This window comes from Rhinoraja longicauda, chromosome 34 (assembly GCF_053455715.1).
Source record: "Rhinoraja longicauda isolate Sanriku21f chromosome 34, sRhiLon1.1, whole genome shotgun sequence".
In the NCBI taxonomy this organism is placed as follows: Eukaryota; Metazoa; Chordata; class Chondrichthyes; order Rajiformes; family Arhynchobatidae; genus Rhinoraja; species Rhinoraja longicauda.
In genome coordinates, this window is record NC_135986.1 from 19,961,527 (window position 1) to 19,983,781 (window position 22,255).

A 22,255-nucleotide genomic window follows, 5' to 3' on the forward strand; every position below is an offset into this window, starting at 1 on the left:
CCCTCCCCCCTCTCCCCCCCCCCCCCTCCTCCTCCCCCCCCCCCCCCCCTACTCTGGAGATGAGGATTTTCCTGGTTCAGGTACATCCTCACGGACCATTCTGACACGTCTCAGGGAGACCTCCGTTAGCTCTTGGCACTGCACCCCACCCCCTTCTCTCTCTCTCTCTCGCTAGCCTCTCTTCGTCCTCACAACTGGATAGGTGGCAGGGGACAGGTCTGGAAATGTTGCCCTGGGGATAATATGGTGAATGGGAAGCTTCGACCCTTCCCCTGCCAGCGCAGAACACAGCAAGGCTCGAACAACTGAGGCAGGGTGGATGTAGGCATGTATTCTGATAGTGTGGGTCAGTCCACGCTGCCCTTCATCTTCCTAGCCCCTTTGGTTTTCATGGGGGTCAGGAAAGCAGTCTTGAACGTCTGGACAAGGAGATGAACAGCAGGGCAGGTGATCCAGTAGGCAGCCAAGTGGAGGGTTATGGAGAAGCATGAGAGCTTGTTTTACACATCCCCCCCCCCCCCCCCCTCACACACCCAGGCAGTGCCACGGGTAGCTGCTTGGACCTGGTACCCACAGATGACTGGCTGTGCCCAAAATTGCCCGCTGATTGAAAGGAGGACAGGAAGCCTTGTGCTCGGTGGCTGACAGATGGGCAGGTTGTTAGAATGACAACCATCCCCTTCCCCTGGGCATGGCATGGGGAATCAGGAATCGGGGAGGAGCCAGCCTCCCTCCAGTCTCTGACACTGCAAACCTAACTCTTAACATTCCTGGATGTCATTTTTATTGTAAAAATTATCAATCTCATCAGGTCCTGCTTTATTTTGTTTAGGAGATTTTTTTATATATAAGGGTATTATTAGTAAGGAGCCTGATATATCATAAGGATCAAAGTGGGATACACGCAGACTAGATGATTGTAAACAGAAAATATATATTTTCCCGCTAAAATAAAACCTGATTTTAACAATGTTTAGTTCACCAGCAGCTTGTGAATCTTTTGCTTTAGTTTTACAGATACAGCATGGAAACAGGCCCTTCGGCCCACCCGGTCTGCACTGACCTGTTCACACTAGTTCAACATTATCCCACTTTCTCATCCACTCCCTATGCAATTTCATAGCAGCCAATGGATCTACAAACCCGCACGTCTTTGGGTTGTGGGAGAAATCGGGATAATGTGCAAACTCCACAGGAACAGCACCCAAAGTCAAGGTCGAACTCGGGTATCTGGTGCTGTGCTGTTTAGTTGAAAAGGCTGCACCCCCAGGGTGTAAATAAATGTCAAATAGTTGAGGGCATAGCTTTAAGGGGAGATGGGTAACATTTTTGAAGATGTGCATGGCAAGGTTTTTTTTAGTACAGAGGGTAGTGAGTGCCTGGAACGTGTAGTTCGGGGTGGTGGTGGAGGCAATAGTGGTGTTTAAGAGGTTTTTCGATGGGCACATGGATATGCAGGAATATGCTTCACCTGCAGGAACAGATTAGTTTAATTTGGACATTGTGGGCTGAAGGATCTGATTCTGCTCTCTCGATACTCAGTGCATAGGTTACCAGTCAGCCCTTTGACTTAGTTCTTCAATTAGAAAATGGCTGATTCTGATCTTAATTCCATCCAGCTGCTCAGGTCTGTAACTATTAATTTGCTTGTCCCCACAACAATTTACCAATCTCAATCTGGAAATTTCTAACAGGCATCCCTCCTTCTCCCAGCCCTTTGGGGGAGGGAGATCCACATATCTCGCCCCCTCCTGCACCACCCTAGCCCGGATTTAAAAGGTGAGGGGCCCCTTGTTCTGGCCCACATTCCACACAAGGGGAAATTGTTTCTTTCCTGCTGCCCAGAAAATGATTGCAATTCCATGTTGTTACAATTAGCAGTCTTGTGGTGTGGTGCTGCAACTTAAAACATAGAACAGGGAGGTGCAAGAACAGGTACTTCAGCCCACAATGTCTGTGCCGAAGGTATATAAAATTATGAAAGGCATAGTAGATAGGGTAGACAGTCAGAACCTTTTCCCAGGGTGGAAATATTTCCCAGGGTGTCCAACACTAGAGGGCATAGCAAGAAGGGGAGATTGGGAAATTTGAATAGAGACGTGCAGGACAAGTTTTTTTTACACAGAAATTGGTAAACTAATCCCCTGTGCCTGCATGTGATCCATGTCCCTCCATATCTAAGTGTCTTCCCAAAAGTTTCTTAAACACCACTATTGTATCTGCCTCCACCACCACTCCTGGCAGCACGTCCCAGGCCCCCCATCATCCTCCATGTAAAGACGACTTGCCCCGCACATCTCCTTTAAACTTTGCCCATTGATCAGTGTGTCTGAAGAAGGGTCCCGACCCAAAATGTCACCAATCCATGTTCTCCAGAGATGCTGCCTGACCCGCTGAGTTACTCCAGCACTTAGTGTCTTTTTTATTCTGAGGGGTCCTGTACAAAACGTCATCTGTCCATCCCTTCCACAGATGCTGCCTGACTCACTGAGTTCATCCAGCACTTTATGCTTATCTCAGTGGAGCATCCGATAATCATTATTTACCCATTCCCACCTGGACCAACATCACAAGAAGTGGTTGATCTATCTCGCTCTCACACACATATCAGTGAGAGCTTGCTGTGTCCAAATTGGTTGCGGCGTTTTCTACATTCCCTCTGTGACCGTGTGGGTTTCCCCTGGGTGCTACTGTTTCCTCCCACACCTCAAGACATTTGGGTCGGTGGGTAAATCAGCCACTGTGAATTGACCCCAGTGTGTGAGTGAAGAGTAGAATGTGTGTGGTGTTGATGGAAATGAGGGGAAAATGTAAAAAATGTCAGATGACAGTCAGTGTGGTCCTGATGGGCTGAAGGGCCTGGTTCCATGCTGTAGCTCCTTACAACATAATTAAGTGACCAGCAGCCATTGAAATGTCAAGTGTTTTATTGTCATGTGTCCCAGATAGAACAATTAAATTCTTACTTGCAGCAGCACAACAGAATATGTAAACATAGTACACTGTAACCAATATAACAAACAAGGAAAAAAAGTTCAGTTCAAAAAAGTATACACACACACACACACACACAAAAATAGTGTAAAAAGATAAAACTGATGCCCTCAAGTTTATGTAGTTCAGAGCTATTGGAGGTTGTGGTGTTTAATATCCTGATGGCAGTAGGGAAGAAGCTGTTCTTGAATCTGGATGGTACAGTTTTCAGGCTCCTGTGCCATCTTCCCGATGGCAGGAGTTAGAGTGTATGGCCAGGTGTGGGTCTCTGACGATGCTGGCTGCCTTTTTGAGACAGCAACTCCTGTAGATGTCTGATGGTGGGGAGGTCAGAACCCATGATGGACTGGGCAGTGTTCACCAATTTTTGTGGGCTCAGGCAGCTTTGTTCAGTTTAATTTATTGTCACGTGTACCGAGGTACAGTGAAAAGCTTTTGTTGCGTGCTAACCAGTCAGAGGAAAGACTATACATGATTACAATCAAGCCATTTACAGTGTACAGATACATGATAAGGGAATGACATTTAGTGGAAGGTAAAGCCAGTAAAGTCTGATCAAAGACAGTCCGAGGGTCACCAAAGAGATAGATAGTAGTTGAGGACTGCTCTCAGCTTGTGGTGGGATGGTTCAGTTGCCTGATAACAGATGGGAAAAAACTGTCCCTGAATCTGGAGGTGTGCATTTTCACACTTTGAGCTGGTGTAGGATGGAGCCAGGAGGGGCACAGCTTGTGATGGGGTTATGGGTGCACAGGGCCACACCACTGACACCTTGTTAAGCGCAGCCAGCTGTCAGCCTGTCAAAAGCTCCCCCCACTCCTACATTCTCTCCCATATCTCCATTTCATTGTTCCATTTCAGGACACGGGACAATAAAACACTCTTGACTCTGGAAAGTTCTGGTGGGTGGAAGAAGTTTCTGAGGATCCAAAACACAGGGCTCTGTCCCTGGAGGGGGGAAAGAAGGGGTTCGGTTCTGGGGTTAAAAGAAGGGGTTCGGTTATCGGGGGGAAAAGAAGGGGTTCGGTTATCGGGGGAAAGAAGTGGTTCGGTTTGCGGGGGAGAGAGAAGGGGTTCGGTTCTCAGGGGAAGAAAAGAGGTTTGGTTCTGGGGGAAAGAAGGGGTTTGGTTCTGGGGAGAGAAGTGGTTTGGTTCAAGGGGGGGGAAGGTTCGGTTCGGGGGAGGGGGTGAAGGTGTTCGGTCCTTAGGGAGGAGAAGGGGAGGGAGAGACAATAGACAATAGGTGCAGGAGGAGGCCATTCGGCCCTTCGAGCCAGCACCGCCATTCAATGTGATCATGGCTGATCACTCTCAATCAGTACCCCGTTCCTGCCTTCTCCCCCATACCCCCTGACTCCGCTATCCTTAAGAGCTCTATCCAGCTCTCTCTTGAATGCATTCAGCGAACTGGCCTCCACTGCCTTCTGAGGCAGAGAATTCCACACCTTCACCCTTCACTCTCTGACTGAAAAAGTTCTTCCTCATCTCCGTTCTAAATGGCCCACCCCTTATTCTTAAACTGTGGCCCCTTGTTCTGGACTCCCCCCCAACATTGGGAACATGTTTCCTGCCTCTAATGTGTCCAATCCCCTAATTATCTTATATGTTTCAAGAGGGGGAGAGAAGGGATTCAGTTGTGGGGAGGGAGAAGGGGTTTGGTTCTGGGGAGGAGGGGAGTGAAGGGGTTCGGTCCTCTTGCTTGGAGAGGGAGGGAGGAGAAGGGTTTCGGTTCTGGGGGTGGGGAGAGAAGGGGTTCGGTTCTGGGGAGGGAAAGGGGTGCGGTTCTGAGGGGGGGGAAGGGGGTTCGGTTCTGAGGGGGGGGGGAGAGGGAAGGGGTTCGGTTCGGTCCGGGGGGGGGGAGAGAAAAGGTGTTCGGTCCTGGGGGGAGAGGGGAAGGGATTCGTCCCTGAGGAGACGGTAAGAAAGAGGCTGTTAAAGCAAATCAGCGGCCGGGCAAGACTCACCACCGTCGTCGCTGCCCGACTGACTGGCGTCGAGCGGACAGCGCGCCACAGGAGAGGGGGGGCACGTGACGCTAACGGTCACCACGAGACGCCAAACGGTCGTCCCCTCGCGGAGCCACGTGACACCAACGGTCGCCCCCTCGCGGGGCCACGTGACACCAACGGTCGCCCCCTCGCGGGGCCACGTGACAGCAACGGTCGCCCCTCGCGGAGCCACGTGACACCAACGATCACCCCCCCTCGCGGGGCACCAACGGTCACCCCTTCGCGGGGCCACTTGACACCAACGGTCCCCTTCCCCCCCCGTCGCGGTGCCACGTGGCACCAACGGTCACCCCTTCGCGGGGCCACTTGACACCAACGGTCCCTCCCTCCCCCTCCCCCTCCCGTCGCGGTGCCACGTGACACCAACGGTCACCACGTGACGCCAACGGTCGCCCCTCGCGGAGCCACTTGACATCAACGGTCACCACGTGATGCCAACGGTCGCCCCTCGCGGAGCCACGTGACATCAACGGTCACCACGTGACGCCAACGGTCGCCCCCTCGCGCCGGGTCTCTCTCTCTCTCTCTCTTCCCCCCCCCCCCCGCCCCTCCATCGGGGTGCGGGGGAGGGGAGGGGGTTGTGAACTACTCCCGGGTGTGCTGACTCCCCTCCCTCACCCACAAAGAGGGAGAAAGCCCCCAACCGTCTCTTCCCGCCCCCTCCCAGGGACCAAACCCCATCCTCGTCACCCCCCTCCCCAGGACCGAACCCCTTCTCTCCCAACTCCAGGGACTGAACCCCATCCTCCCCAGGGACACTCCCTCCTCCCAGGGACTGAGCCCCTTCCTCTTCCCTCCTCCAGGGACTAACCCCACCTCTCCCCAGGACCAAACCCCATTCCCCCAGGATTGAATCCCCTCCCCAGGACCGAACCTCGTCTCCACCCTCCCCAAGACCGAACCCCAATCTCCCCTCCTCAGGACCGAACCCCATCCCCTCCTCAGGACCGAACCCCATCTCCCCCTCCCCAATCCCATCTGCCCCTCCCCAGGACCGACCCCCCCGGGACTGAACCCCATCTCCCCTTCCCCAACATCAGGACCGAACCCCATCTCCCCCTCCCCAGGACTGAACCCCATAACCCCAACCTCAGGACTGAACTCCATCTCCCCAACCCCATCTCCCCCACCCCAACCCCATCTCCCCTTCCCCAACCCCATCCCCCCCTCCCGATTCCCCCCCTCTCTAACCCCATCTCCCCCTCCCCATTTCCCCCCTCTCTAACCCCATTTCCCCCCTCTCTAACCCCATCTCCCCAACCCCATCTCCCCTTCCCCAACCCCATCCCCCCCCTCCCGATTCCCCCCCTCTCTAACCCCATCTCCCCCTCCCCATTTCCCCCCTCTCTAACCCCATTTCCCCCCTCTCTAACCCCATCTCCCCAACCCCATCTCCCCTTCCCCAACCCCATCTCCCCCTCCCAATTCCCCCCCTCTCTAACCCCATCTCCCCCACCCCATCTCCCCTTCCCCAACCCCATCCCCCCCTCCCGATTTCCCCCCTCTCTAACCCCATCTCCCCCTCCCGATTTCCCCCTCTCTAACCCCATCTCCCCCTCCCCATTTCCCCCCTCTCTAACCCCATTTCCCCCCTCTCTAACCCCATTTCCCCCTCCCCAACCTCAGGACCGAACCCCATCCCCCCCCCCCCCCCAGGACTCTCTGAACCCTATCTCCCCAACCTCAGGACCGAACTCCATCTCCCCCACCCCCGCCAGGACTGAACCCCATCTCCCCAACCTCAGGACCGAACCCCATCTCACCCCCCCCCCCCAGGACTGAACCCCATCTCCCCCTCCCCAACCTCAGGACCGAACCCCATCTCACCCCCCCCCCCAGGACTGAACCCCATCTCCCCCTCTCCAAGGACCGAACCCCATCTCCCCCAGGACGCCCTCCCTCAAGGAGAGAGAGGGGGGTGTGCGCGCTCCCGTGCCCGCGCGTTCCCGTCCGCCGGAGCGCGCTCTCTCTCTCTCTCCCCCAACAACCCCGCTCCGGGGTCAGCGCGCTCCCGCCGCCGCCACGCGCGCCCCCGCCCGCCGGAGCGCGCGCTCTCTCTCTCTCTCTCACTCACTCTCTTCCCCCCCTCCTCCCCCCCAACAACAACCCCGCTCCCGGGTCAGCGAACGGCGGGCGGGCGGAGCCAGGGCGGCGGCGGCCGGGCCCCGGGGTGGAGGGTCAGGAGGAGGGTCAGAGAGAGAGAGAGTGTGAGAGGAGGTGAGAGGGAGGTGGGGGCCTCAGGCCCAGGCCCCGCCTGGCGGAGGGAGCCCAGCAGCGGGGCAGCGGCGCCGGGACCACAGGGAGCGCTGACCCGGCGGGCGGGCCCCGAGCCCGAGCCATGGCGGCCAACATGTACCGGGTCGGAGGTGAGTCAAGCGGGGTAGGGGGGGTGGCTCAGTCCGGGGGGGGGGATCTGTCCCGGGAATGGGGGGAGTGGAGGAAGGAGGGGGGGGGGTAATGGAGGAGGGGGGGGCTGCCCTGAGGAGGGAGAAGGGACTGGGAGGGGGGAGAGTGAAGGGAACCCGAGGGGAGGGGATTCGGCCCCGGGAAGGGGGTAAATGAGGTTTGGTCCCAGGGGAGGGGGGAAGGGAGTGGGCTCCGTCCCGGGATGGGGGGGGGGGTCAGTACGAGGAGGGGGGAAGAGGGGTGAGGAGAGGAGAGGGGATGGAGGGGTGGGAGAGAGGGAGTGGGGATGGAAGGGTAGGGGAGTGGGGATGGGGTTGAGAAGGGGGATGGGAGAGGGGTGGGGGGGAGGGGATGGGGGGTGGGAGAGAGGGGATGGAGGGGGTTGTAGAGGAGTTCTGCCCTGGGAGTGAAAGATAGAGGAAGAGGGGGTCTGGTCCTGGGAGTGGGGGGAGGAAGGGGGCGAGGGGAGGGGGTTCTGCTCCTGGGATGGAGGCGGAGGGGGTTCAGTGCCAGGAGGGGCTAAGTGGGGTTTGGTCCTGAGGGGGGAAAGGGGGTTCAATCACAGGAGGGAGGAGTTCAGTTCCGGAAGGGGGGAGAGGGGGCTTGTTCTGTGATGGGGGGGGGGGGTCAGTCCCAGGAAGGGGAGAGGGGAGTTTGGCACCGGCACAAGGGCATGTTCGAACTTGAGGGGAGGGGGGGGGGGGGAAGGGTTTGGATCCAAGGGAGAGGAGGGGGTTTAGACTCAAGGAGGTTGTTCGGTCCAGGGGGAGGGGGTAGGAGAGTGGGTTTGGACATGAAGTGGGTTTGGTCCCAGGAAGGTAGGGGGAAGGGAGCAGAGGAGGTTTGAACCTTGAGGGAGATTTGGAAGGGAGGGAGATGGATATAATTTGGTCCTGAGAAGAGGAGGAAGAAGTTTGGTCCTGGGGGGAAGGGGAGGAAAGGGGGTGGGTGAAGGAGTCCGATCTCAGGAGGGGGAAGGAGAGGGGGTTCAGTCCTAGGGAGGCGGAGATTTGGACCTGGAAGTCGTGGGGGGGGGGGAGGAAAGGGAGAGAGGATTTGTCCCGGGAGGAGAGGGGTCAGCCAGGGTAGGGGTGGCTCTGTAAGGGTTGATCGGGGTGGATTCTTGGTCCGGATGGGGAAAGGTTAGAGTTTCCAGTCCTGGCAAGGGGAGGGGGGGGGAAGGAAGGGGCGAGGGGGTTTAGTCCTGGAATAGAGGTAGAGGGGGTTCAGTACCAGGAGGGGGTAAATGGGGCTTGGTCCTGAGGGGGGAAGGGGGTTCAATAGTGGAGGGGGGGTTCAGTTCTGGAAGGGGGAGAGGGGGTTTGATGTGTGATGGGGGGAGGAGGGGGTTGAATCCCAGGAAGGGGAGAGGGGAGTTTGGCACCGGGAGAGGGGGGGGGCAAGAGGAGTGCTGGTTCATGGGATTAAAAGGGAGAGGGGTCTTTGATCCGGGGAGGGATTAGGGGGGTTCCCTTTGGGGGTGTTGAGGGGCAGGTGGGGGTGTCAGACAGAGCGTCAGAGGGTGGAGAAGAGGGTGGCTGGCAGCAAATGTGCGTAAAGTCCGCTTGGGGGTCAGACAGGGGTGGCAGTGTGGTGTCAGTGGGACTCGACCTGGAGGAAGTCTGTGCTCTGGGGGTGGGGGAGGTGTGGGTGGTTTCGGGGGTGAAGGCGGAAGAATCTGGGTGGGGCCTCTGGCATGGGGGTGCAAATGAAGCTTTGTGCTGAGATGGGGAGGGAAGAGTGTGGATGAGGAGGGGCTCAGGCAGAGGTTAGCAGATGATTTGGGATTTCATTTGGGGTGGGAGTATCTGTGGATGGGTGGAGCCCAGCCATTTGGGGGGCCGGGGGAATAGGCCGAGGTCTGGACTTGTTTCATGCCAGGGGGAGGTGGAGTCATTCAGTGGTTGGGGGGGAGGATGGTGAAAAGGCTAGTTGGGCTGCCTCGGGTGGAAGGGAGTGTTTGGCTCTTTGGGGGGGGGTTGGGGTGGTTGTGATGGGGGGGGGGGGTGTTGCCTTACGAGGATGGTGGCTTTGTGTTTTGTCTCCTGACTGAGACATTGCTGGCATCCTGGAAGGGCTCTTTGGAGTTCGAGCACAGCGGGTTTGAAGTGTCTTGCTTGCATGGTGGTTGGCAGGGGAGTGCATGGGTAATAATGGTGGTCTGGGCAATCTGCGTACCTGTCCAGCTCTGTCTTTGGCAAGGTTGGAAATTGGGACGAATGTTTGAGGGTATAATGAGTGAACATCTAGTAATGTGGCTGGTGCAATGGGAGAATTGCTGACAGCAGGAGACTGTTATCTCAAAAAGCCTTTGGAACATTATTTTGCTACTTGGGGGATGAGGAGTCATGGCAAAAGAGGGGAAGTCATGAGCCATTTAAGAAGTGTCCGATTGATGGGGAGGCTCTTTCTCCCACAGTGGAATCCTTCCTGCTTGGAAGGGCCAGTGGATTTTACCATCCGAGTAAAAAGCCCTGGATTTGGCTTTTGCAGGCTAGGTGTGACCCTGCCTACGTTTGTGAAATGTGCGAGGCATAGAGGCAAGGCATATGGGTGTCAGGGGTTATGGGGAGAAGGCAGAGGTCGATCAGAGGTCATGATTAAATGGCGTAGTAGACTTGATGGGCCGAATGGCATAATTTTACTCCTATCACTTATGACCAATGAGAGCACTCTCATCCTCCATACCCCAGGATCACAGAGGACTGAACTAATGGCTTGCTTGCCCATGAGGTAAACCAGGAAGTGGAGGAATGTTGATCAGTGATGGGGATCTGCAGGTCACTGGCATGTGTCGTTGCAGTTTGTCAGCCACGTGATTGATGTAATAGATCTCCCTTAACGTGATGATTTTGGCTGTCATGAATCATCTCCGGCAGAGTTCTGATTCGTTAATCGTTGTTGGTCAAGAAATGCTGTGATTCTCTCTCTTTGACTATTACTTCAAATTTCTCACGTGTTCTGATAGTAGCGTGGGTGGGGAGGGGTGGGGGGAGTTGAGGCCTGAGTCTTCACACATCATTGCCTTGTTTCCTGGCAGATGGGTCAAAAACAGCAAAACGCAAAGCACTTAAAAATTCCCCTCAGGAGATCAAATAGATCTGTAAAGCCACGTGGCTTCAGCGTGGCTGTCCAGCTTCAACCCTTGAAAGCAGGGACGCTTGGCATTTAAAACATTTCTTGTCAAATCTTTTTTGTTTTATGTGTAGGAATGCAAATGCTGGTTTAAATCGAAGTTAGACACAAATTGCTGGGGTAAGTCAGCGTGACAGGCAGCATCTCTGGAGAGAAGGAATGGGTGACGTTTCGGGTCACCCATTCTGAAGAAGGGTCTCAAACATCACCCATTCTTTCTCTCCAGAGATGCTGCCTGTCCCGCTGAGTTACTCCAGCTTTTTGTGTGCACCTTTTTTGTTTTATGCTGTGCTCCTTTTAAGGGTTTTCAGTTGTACAGATGTCTCCTTGTACTCATTAACTCTGCAATTCTTATCGAGCACTTTAACTAAATTAAAGGACCAGAAATGTACACCGTGGATGGCTTGATTATAATCATGTATAGTCTTTCCACTAGTTGGATAGCACACAACAAAAACGTTTTTCACTGTACCTTGGTACACGTGACAATAAACTAATTAAACTAAAAAAGAAATGTGTAGGAAGGAACTACAGATGCTGGTTTACACCGAAGATAGACACAAAATGCTGGAGTAACTCAGCGGGTCAGACAGCATCTCTAAGAGAAGGAATGGGTGATGTACCGGGCCAAGACGTCCAGAGATGCTGGACGGCATGTGTTCTGGACTGCTCATCAGTGAGAAGAGGGACGGCTGTGGCTCAAAGGTCACCTCTTCTGACATCAGAACAGGGAAACCATCCACCCAAGATTTCTGGCTCCTGCATCATATTAATCAACGATAATAGAGCAGAGCAAGATAGACCACTCGTCCCTAAAAACCATAGTATGTCATGGCGCCATTTTAGTAGGCAGAAACTTGCAGAAACATTTAAAAAGAAAAAGAACAAAAATCTGTGAATTGATAGATGAGATATATTCTGCATTTTTATGGTATCATCACACATACTGTTCCCCCACAACACTGATTACACTGCGAGAGGCATAACGGACGGCGGGTTTTGCCTACTAAAATGGCTCCTTTGCGTACTACACTTCAGTATAGGTGATTTCAACGGAGTGGTCTATCTTGCTCTGCTCTATTATCTTTGATATTAATCCCATCCTTCCAGAAGCAAGACAGAATTACCAGAAGCTACCATGCTACAGTCTGATCATTCCGGAGCAGATTGTGGAATGCCTGCGTCTGGTCAATCCCACAGAATCCCACAGAAAACTCAAGGATCTGCTGGGCTTTGATAGTATGTTCCACTTACACACTAAGTAGTAGGCTGAAGTGCTTTATGTTGACCCAACAAACTGCAAATGCTGGGACCTTGAGCTAAAAGCAGAATGCTGGGGGAACTCAACAGGTCAGGCAGCATCTGTGGATGGAAAGGGACAGACCATGTTTTGGGTCCTGGGCATTTCTTTAAGCACCATATCTGAAGAAGAATCCCAAAATGTTGTCTGCCCATTTCCTTAGGTACTTTATGTGCATTTTAAATAGTAAATCTGCTTTTTGCCATCATGGAAACCTCGTCTAATCTTGTGGACAGGTCAGGTCTCTGCCAGTGACAGGCTAGTGCCTCCCATGATTTCAAGATATTTAAACTTCTAGAAAGTTTAAAAAAATTAGTCACAGTTGTATTGTCGACCACCAAAACACTTGATTGCCTTTCTCACTGTGGAAGCTCGCTATGTATATATTGAGGTGATATTGGTGATGAATAAATATTAGGCCCATTCACTTGGGAGAGCAAACTTCTTGTTCTTCCAATAGGGCTGAAGATCTTTTAAAATCCAGCCACTAGGGCAGATGCAGCCTTCAGTGAAAGATCTGTACGGCACTCTCTCGGTGCTGTCCCTTCAAACGTACAACATTCCTTCAGTGCTGGCATCATGAGGGAATTCAGCCTGACTTATGTGCAGACATCTAATGGGAAACCCCCTCTGCAGAGTAAAGCTGCGCAGTATAAGCTTCTTAACGCACTGCCCTACAACAGTTTGCTGAAGATGTGCCTCTGTTTTATGGGGGTTCCTGGGGAAGACGTATGGGTATTTAAGAAAAGTGACTGCATCCCTTCTCAAGAATTTTATAATTTTCTATGAGATTTTTAGACTTGAGAGATACAGCGTGGAAATAGGCCCTTCAGCCCACCGAGTCCACGCCAACCAGTGATCACCCCCATTCACTAACACTATCCCACACGTTAGGAACAAATCACAAATGTTACCAAAGTGAATTAACCTACAAACCTGTACGTCTTTGGAGTGTGGGAGGATACCCAAGCACCTGGAGAAAACCCACGCTGTCACAGGGAGAACGTACAAGCTCCGTACAGGCAGCACCCATAGTCAGGATCGAACCTGGGTCTCTGGCAATATAAGGCAGCAAGTCTACCGCTAGTCCCTGAAGCTTTTCTAGCGAGACTTTGCTGCACCTGGTTTATGACAAGAATATTTCTTTTTTTTGTGAATAAGGAGAGCAATACTGTACATGGTGCTCTGGGAATGACAGAAAATGGTGGAAACATTCAGCAGGTCAGGCAGCATCTGGGGAAAGAGAAACAGCAGGCCGCCTTCCAGATCAAAAACCCTATGTCAGAACTGGAAAAGTGAGAAACCAAGTTACTTTTAAGATTCCGAGAGGGTGGGGCAATATTGGTGCATTCTCGCCTGTATGATTGCAGTAAAGTCATTGTTCCTCGTATATTCAGTTCTTATGAAGACCTACATACCATTTGCCTGAACTGCTTAGTGTACCTACAGGGACACCTCGCTCTTTGAACCGTAACATCAAGCAATCATTTGCCATTTTAAAAAAAGCTTCTGTTTTGTGCACTAAAGTGGATAACTACATTTTCATCTCCCCCCATTCTCTATTTTCCTCACGACACATTATATTGCATCTGCCATGTTCTTGCTCATTCCTTGGAGTATAGGTGGCTGAGGGGTGATCTTACAGAGCTGTACAAGATTATGAGGGGATACGGTGACTGCACAGAGCCTTTTACCTAGGGTAGGGAAATCAAAAACCAAAGGACCAAGGTTTAAGGTGTGAAGGGAAACTTTTCTTAAGAACCTGAGGAGCTACTTTTTCCACACAGTGTAGTGGGCATATGGAACAAGCTACTAGAGGAGATAGTTGAGGCAGGACAATAACTAATTTTTAAAGACATTTGGACAGGTACATGGACAGGGAAGGTTTAGAGGGATATGAGCCAAATGTGGCAGGTGGGAAGAGTGAAGATGGGGCATGTTGATTGGTATGGACCAGTTGTAGCAAAGGGCCTATTTCCATATGTCTCTGACTCTATTCATTCAGCTTATTTATCTCCCCTTAAAGCCTCTGCATCCACACTCCAATCCAACCTAGTTTATACGAGGGTTCCTTGTAAATTGTGTACAAATGATCATGACCGGTCCTTCAGAGAATGGTCTTGTGTTAAAAGATTGCTTGGTTTACAGCTTGTGTATACAGTCAATTCCGTTTTGAAAGTTCCAGTTGAATCAGCTTCCAACCACCCTTTCAGACAGCGTGTTCCCGACGACAATGACACGGTACATTACAATATTCTCCCCCAAAGTTTGTGTTCCGTGGAGAGCAGCCCCCAGCAGCACATTACTTGAAGTCCCTCCTGTCTTGGAATATTCCAGAAAATCTTATGCTCCCTCTCCAATCCTTTCACCTTCTTCCTAAAATCCATTGTCCAGAGATGAGGCCTAACCTGTCGAGTGTTGTGTAAAGGTTTGCTGAGGTTCCTAACTAAATTGCCCCCTACTGGAGAGTGATGGTTGGCTCTGAGTCTAGGACAAGCCTGACTGAAACAACACCCACAGTTTACAACTCCAGCCTTCTTTACTGGGATTTTCAAATGGCTGTGGATAAGAATGGGTGTTGAATGTGGAGTCATGAGTCACCGCCTTAGAGGGGAGGAAATTATTTTGGGGCTGGGAGGTAAATGGCAGTAACCACAACAAGTTGTGAGAACTTTGACTGGGGTAGTACTTGTGGCAGTGACTGGAGCAGATGTTCTGGGTGTGTGTTTGGGCAATTAGCTGTCGTGTGACCAATCTAATTAGTTAACTGTATGGCAGAGTTGGTTTCACATTGGGGTGGGCGGGATAGGGATGGAAAGAGGGCTTCCTGTGATTGTTCTGCTATGTGTGAAATGGTTGCCTTGTTTATTTCTCAGTGCCGTTCGGGCCTCCTTATTTTCAAGGGTTAATGGTTGCCTGGAGCTAGTGCAGGACCAGGGCGTGCATCTGGTTGTGCCGGGACACCTGTTTACCTGAAGAGTGTGGTGGCTGTTACTCTAGGAGCCAGCCAGACATTGGCTCTCGGTTGTTCTTGAAGGGAGGCCCACACACTCTGAGTTCCCTTTGTTCTGTACAAGATCTCATGAAATAACATTTCCACTATTTTTTTCACTCCCTTTCCCTCCTGAACATCCTGACTCTCTATTGTTCCTCTGGTAGATTGCAGGTCATTCATGTGTGGGTCTGGATGATGTGTGGCCGTGGTCTACTCAACTGCTGCGGGTGTGCCAGAACTGTCCACCTTGCTTTTCCCACCTCTGAGGGGTGGTCAGGAGTGGTAAACTTGCAGGTTTTCTCCTCCTTCCTCACACTTTCCCTGCAGCTTGTTATCCGATTGTAATTCCCCTCTTGGTCACAAAGGCGATCAGTGGCAAAGACAAAGGGGTACAGATGGTGGGATCTGATAAGAAAGGAAGGCAGGGAGTGAAATGTAGAACCTGGGAGTAACGATAGTGGGTATGTGGGAGCAGGGTGAGAAACGGGGAACCTGGTATAGGAGGGGTGAGTGATGGGGAGGGGTGGTGGAAATGGGGTGGTGGGGGAAGCAGGGTAGATAAGGAGGTGATAGACACAAAAAGCTGGAGTATCTCAGTGGGACAGGCAGCATCTCTGGAGAAAAGGAATGGGTGAAGTTTTGAGTCGGGTCTGGTCTAGCTTTTTGTGCCTATCTTTGGTTTAAACCAGCATCTGCAGTTCCTTCATATGCATAGATAAGGAGGGGGATAGGAGTGCTTGAAATTGGAGAATTTGATGTTCATGCTGATGGGTTGTAAGCTCACATAATGTGAGCCTATTCTTCCACATTGAACATTGAATTCTGAACTTGTCCTAATCTACCCAGATCTCTCCGTCACCCTGCCCCGACCTCCCCCACACAATAGTAGGCCCAGTACTTTCCTAGCTAATCTTTCCAATTCGACCTTTGGCCCAAGAGAATTTTTATTTATTCATTTTGGGATCTGGGTGTCACTGGCGTTTATTGCCCATCTTTAATTGCTCCGAACTGCGTTGCTTGCCTGGACATTTAAGTGTCAATTTAATTGTCTGATCTGGGATTGTTTCTGGGCTGCCACACTTCCTTCCCTGAAGGGCTTTAGCGAACCATTAAAACAAGAGGGGGGTGGGGGTTCAGACAAACCCTTTCATACTGTCTCTTTTGTCTAACTTTCAGCAAGCTGGGTATTTGCGCGAGATGATTTATCGCGGCATTGCTTTCAAATAATTTGTGATCCAGGTAGTGGTAAGAGGGATTAATTGTGACCCAAGGAACTTCAGATGCAGAATCTTGTGTAAAACAAATTGCTGGAGTCTGGCTGCATCTGTGGACTCAATGAGTAGGTGACATTTTGGGTCCGGACCCTTTGTGAGCTTGCCTGTACCTTTTACAGCCATGCCCAGGTACAGCTATGTGGGTCTCCATGCCACTAAGAAGCTAATTACCATTGGAAGTTTCTTTTGACTGTCAGCTAGGCTGCACCATATCAACAACCAAGGTCAGATACCAGCAGGAAGTAACTATTTCTTGCTGGTTTTGTATCGTTTAAAAAAAAAAAGAAATTCTAATACGGCATTGACAAATATTTTTATGTAACTGGATGAATTGTGCTGAGAGGGACTAGAATGTGAGTAGGTGGGTGGCTGAGGGAGAAAGGGGAATGGAACATGCAGTGATATGCACACTGCGTTTACGTGGTAGAACAGTGACAATAGAGTGAAGATAGACACATAATGCTGGAGTAACTCAGCGGGACAGGCAGAATCTGGAGAGAAGGAATGGGTTCAGACTGAAGAAGCGTCTCGACCCGAAACGTCACCCATTCCTTCTCTCCAGAGGTGCTGCCTGTCCTGCTGAGTTACTCCAGCATTCGGTGTCTATCTTCGGTGTAAACCAGCATCTGCTGTTCCTCCCTACACAGTGACAAAGAGTGGGTGGTTCAGTCTGACCATTAATGGGAAGGTTGGTTCAGAATGCCGTCTGTGAGACTTACCGCTTAACCAAGTAATTGGATGGTGTTGCTGTCCATCTCATAAACCACAGTGCATTTTCTTGTCTTGTCCCAATTGTTTTCCCACGTCTTTACTTTTAAGATTCTGCTTAAAACCTACTACGTAAAACCTATTGCCAACTACTTGATTAATTCTCCCTCAGGCCATTTCCCACTTGCTGTTTTCTCAGTAAGTCCAGAAGATTTATTACTCGTCCCGACACCCCGTAGTAGACACGAGGACAGAATTAAGGCTAATGATCATTCAGAAAACACTGCTGACCAGGAGAAATGAAAGGCCAAGGCCCCCATTTGCTCTCTCGAGTGGTAATAAAGTCTCACGGCCACTGCGAAGCAACTTGAGAGAGATGGTATTGGCTCAGAAGTGTAGCATTGAGGTAGAAGGTCAGCTGTAATCTTACTGAAGGGTGGAGAAGGACGTCATTATGTTGAGGGTGGAGTAATACTTGGAACGGAATGTCATTAAGTTAGAAAGGGTGCAAAAGAGATTCACAAAGAATTTACCTGGACTTGCAGGCTTGACACAGGGAGAGGTTTAGTTTAGAGATACAGCTCAGAAACAGGCCCTTCGGCCCACCGAGTCTGCACCGACCAGCGATCCCTGCAAACTTAACACCTATCCAACACACATTAGGGACAATTACAATTATGCCAAGCCAATTAACCTACAAACCTGTACATCTTATAGGAGCAGGGAGGTTCTGCTGCAGTTGTACAGGGCCTTGGTGAGACCGCACCTGGAGTATTGTGTACAGTTTTGGTCTCCTAATCTGAGGAAAGACATTCTAGCCTTAGAGGGAGTACAGAGAAGGTTCACCAGATTGATCCCTGGGATGGCAGGACTTACATATGAAGAAAGACTGGATAGACTAGGCTTATACTCGCTGGAATTTAGAAGACTGAGGGGGGATCTTATTGAAACATATAAAATTCTTAAGGGGTTGGAGAGGCTAGATGCGGGAAGATTGTTCCCGATGTTGGGGAAGTCCAGAACCAGGGGTCACAGTTTAAGGATAAGGGGGAAGTCTTTTAGGACCGAGATGAGAAAACATTTCTTCACACAGAGAGTGGTGAGTCTGTGGAATTCTCTGCCACATAAGGTAGTTGAGGCCAGTTCATTGGCTATATTTAAGAGGGAGTTAGATGTGGCCCTTGTGGCTAAAGGGATCAGGGGGTATGGAGAGAAGGCTACTGAGCTGGATGATCAGCCATGATCATATTGAATGGCGGTGCAGGCTCGAAGGGCCGAATGGCCTACTCCTGCACCTATTTTCTATGTTTCTATCTTTGGAGTTTGGAAACCGGAGATCCTGGAGAAAACCTACACAGGTCATGGGGAGAACGTACAAACTCTGTACAGACAGCACCCGTAGTCAGGATCAAACCCGGGTCTCTGGTGCTGTAAGGCAGCACAGATAGGCTTGGATAAGCTGGAACGTTTTCCTTTGGAGCATTGGATGCTAAGGGGTGACCTTATTGGGGCGTACAAAATCATGAGGGGTGTGGATAAAGTGAACACTCAGTCTTTTTCCCACGATAGAGGAATCAAAAACTAGAGGACATAGGGTTAAGGTGAGAGGAGAGAGATTTAAGAGAAACTTCAGGAATAACTTTTTCAGTCTGGATAGTCCGTATCTGAAATGAGCTGCTGGAGGAAAGTTTAAAAGCAGGTGCAATTCCGACTTTTCAAAGACAGACTTGGATATGAAGGATTTCAAGAGCTATGGGTCAAATGCAGACAAATGGGAGAAGCCCAGTGTGCCGACAAGGTAGGCTGACAGCCCTGTTCCCATGCTGTGCAGCTCTACCACTCGAAGAATGTTCGGAGCCAAACTGGCTTCTGCTTCTGTTTCTTGCTCTAAAAAGGGAGGAGATCTCCCAGTGTCCTGGAGTTAATATTCACCCCTCAACAGCGTGCTGAAAAGGTGTGTGATCTGAGGATCACATTGGCGTTTGCTAGTCATCAGAACGTTGTGAGGAAGGAACACTGAAGTCATGGCACCAGGGAAATGCAAACGCGCCTTCCATTGCTTCCACCTGACTTGTCCTTGTTTGTGTACACAGGAATGTATGCAAGGTGTACACAGTGAGCGATAGCCACCCAACAAACCTGATGTGCACCTGAGAGGAGAGGGAGATTGAATGCAGGAGTGGTCACTAGCCCTCATACTGCGTCACTGTTGAAAAATGCTTTCCCCATGTCATGGTAGTTTTCTGACTTGGTAAACTATGGTGGGTGGGGTGTGATCCCCGTACAGCTCACTAAACATTGCAGACTTGCTGGAGGCAGCTCAGGAAAGCTGTCTGGTTTACATTAATTCCTTTGCATCTGCACAGGTCCTCTGGACTGCCACTTCCCCTGCCAGCCAGCATATCTGAAGTGCACAGTTCAGAATCCAGGTGAAACAAAGTGCTGGGGCACAAGGCATACAATGGGGCATGATGTCACTTGGAGTGCTGTTTCTGACACTCGTTCAATGTCTTATTATTATGTAACACCAAAGAGTGCAGATGCAGGAACCTAGAATGAAAATGTTATACTGGAAGAACTCGGCAAATCGAGTAGCATCCGTGCAGGCAAAAAAAACACCTGCCACCATGGTTTTTTGTCTATAGTCTGAAGTAGAGTTCCGACACGAAACATTGCAGATCCAATCCCTTCGCAGATGCAGCCTGACGCAGTTATTCCAGCACTTTGCGTGTTGCTCATGATTCCAGCATCTGCAGTTCCTTGTGTCTCCACCCTGTTTTCTTATTTTGTTCCTCGCGCATTCACTCCCTTCCTCATCTCTATCTGACTCCATTAACCACCCACCGGTCTCTATCGCACGCTCTTTGTACTGCTATGTACCGGCAATCTCCCTCAGTCCTGACGCAGGGTCTCAACCTGAAATGTTGGCTTGCATCTTCTGCATCCTCAGATGCTGCTTGACCTGCTGAATTCATCCAGCATTCTGTTCTTAATTTATGATGCAAGTTTGTTAGTTGTGATTTAGTGGACAATGCTTCCCCTGATCACTGGCTGGAGGCATGGTTCAGGAAGTGTATCCATACTGAAACGTCAAGTGCCTGTACTAGGAGGGCAGCATTGTTGAAGAAGCATCACAGCTGTTGGAGGCTCGGCCGTTCACATGTATTAGTCTAAGCTCTCTGTCCCTGGAAATGGAAGAACTCATGGGCATCATGAGAGGTGCTGGGCAGTTTTGCATGTGTCCTTGAAGCTATCTTTATCCCTGAGACTTAGTTCATTCGCTAAGACTGATTATCTGTTGTACCATGACATCAAGGTTTCAAAGTACATTCAGTTAAGTCTTTTGAAGTTGTTGCAAATTATAATAAGGTAATGATCAGATAATCTGATTCTTAGTGATGTTGTCTGAGGGATAAATAATAGCCCCAGGATTTGGGAGAGATCTGATGGTGTCCAAGGCTGTTTTATTTCCTGACAGGACTATTTGATATTTTGCACAACCCCAAAGTGCTAGAGGATCGCTTAAGTTATAGTTGTACAGCATGTCGGTGAGGCTGCATTAGGAATATTGTGTTCAGTTTTGATCACCCTGCTAATGAGGATGTCATTAAGATTGAAAAAGTGCAGAGAGGATTTACAAGGATGTTGCCAGGACTCGGCCTGAGCTATGGGGAAAGGTTAGGTAGGCTAGGACTTTGTTCCTTGGAGCTCTGGAGGATGAGGGGCAATCTTATAGAGATGTATAAACTCACGAGGGGAATGGATAGGGTGAATGCACAATCTTTTACACAAATTAGGGGAATTAAGAACCAGAGGACATAGGTTTAAGATGGGGGGGTAGGATTAAATAGGAACATGATGGACAACTTTTCCACATAGAGGGAATATGGAACAAGCTGCCGGAGGAGGTAGTTGATGCAGGTGCAATAACAACATTTAAAAGATACTTGGACATGGTGCACGTATAGGAAATGTTTAGAGGGTTACGGGCCAAATGCAGGCAGGTGGCACAAGCATATATGGGGCATCCTGGTCAGTGTGGGCGAGTTGGGCTGAAGGGCCTGTTTCTGTGCTGTATGACTCTATGAACTGAGCTGGTCAAGCAGCATCTGTGGAGGGTATGGACAGATGACGTTTTGGGCCAGGACCCTACTTCAGACTTCACGCTGTTAGGCTCTGAAGCTGGAGGCAGCTGGTTCTGGGCAGCCAGCAAAGAGAGAGGGGAGAATGTGTAATGATCCTGATCTGATAAGGGGACTAGAGGTATTAGGAGGCAGTGATCACAACATGATAAGTTTTACTCTGCAAATGGAAAGGCAGAACGGAAAATCGGAAGTGTCAGTATTACAGTATAGCAAAGGGGATTACAGAGGCATGAGGCGGGAGCTGGCCAAAATTGACTGGAAGGAGGCCCTAGCAGGGAAGACGGTAGAACAGCAAGATCAATTCAGAGGTTGCAGGATCAATTTATCCCAAAGAGGCGGAAAGACTCTAAGGGGAGTAAGAGACACCTGTGGCTGACGAGGGAAGTCAAGGACAGCATAAAAATTAAGGAGAGGAAGTATAACAGCAAAGAAGAGTGGGAAGACAGAGGATTGGGACTCTTTTAAAGAGCAACAAAAGTTAACTAAAAAGGCAATACGGGGAGAAAAGATGAGGTACGAGGGTAAACAAGCCAATAATATAAAGGAAGATAGCAAAAGTTTTTTTAGGTACGTGAAGAGGAAAAAAATAGTCAAGGCAAATGTGGGTCCCTTGAAGACAGAAGCAGGGGAATTTATTATGGGGAACAAAGAAATGGCAGACGAGTTAAACCGTTACTTTGGATCTGTCTTCACTGAGGAAGATACACACAATCTCCCAAATGTTCTAGGGACCGGAGAACCTAGGGTGATGGAGGAACTGAAGGAAATCCACATTAGGCAGGAAATGGTTTTGGGTAGACTGATGGGACTGAAGGCTGATAAATCCCCAGGGCCTGATGGTCTGCATCCCAGGGTACTTAAGGAGGTGGCTCTAGAAATAGTGGAAGCATTGGAGATCATTTTTCAATGTTCTATAGATTCAGGATCAGTTCCTGTGGATTGGAGGATAGCAAATGTTATCCCACTTTTTAAGAAAGGAGGGAGAGAGAAAACGGGTAATTATAGACCAGTTAGTCTGACATCAGTGGTGGGGAAGATGCTGGAGTCAATTATAAAAGACGAAATTGCTGAGCATTTGGATAGCGGTAACAGGATCATTCCGAGTCAGCATGGATTTACGAAGGGGAAATCATGCTTGACAAATCTACTGGAATTTTTTGAGGATGTAACTAGGAAAATTGACAGGGGAGAGTCGGTGGATGTGGTGTACCTCGACTTTCAGAAAGCTTTCGACAAGGTCCCACATAGGAGATTAGTGGGCAAAATTAGAGCACATGGTATTGGGGGTA

At 50.4% G+C, this 22,255-nt stretch overlaps 1 protein-coding gene across 3 annotated transcripts in view; it reads left to right on the forward strand.

The window, feature by feature from the left end:
* Positions 1-6,886: 6,886 nt before the first annotated feature.
* The window catches only part of mta2 (metastasis associated 1 family, member 2), a 69,142-nt gene continuing 53,773 nt past the window's right edge, over positions 6,887-22,255 (forward strand). For 2 of the 3 annotated variants that reach the window (XM_078428245.1, XM_078428247.1), the window contains exon 1: positions 6,887-7,369. In XM_078428245.1, coding sequence (XP_078284371.1) covers positions 7,342-7,369 — 28 coding nt within the window. In that variant the 5' untranslated portion in view covers positions 6,887-7,341. The remainder of the gene's footprint in view (positions 7,370-22,255) is intronic. The other variant, XM_078428248.1, reaches the window with a different exon arrangement.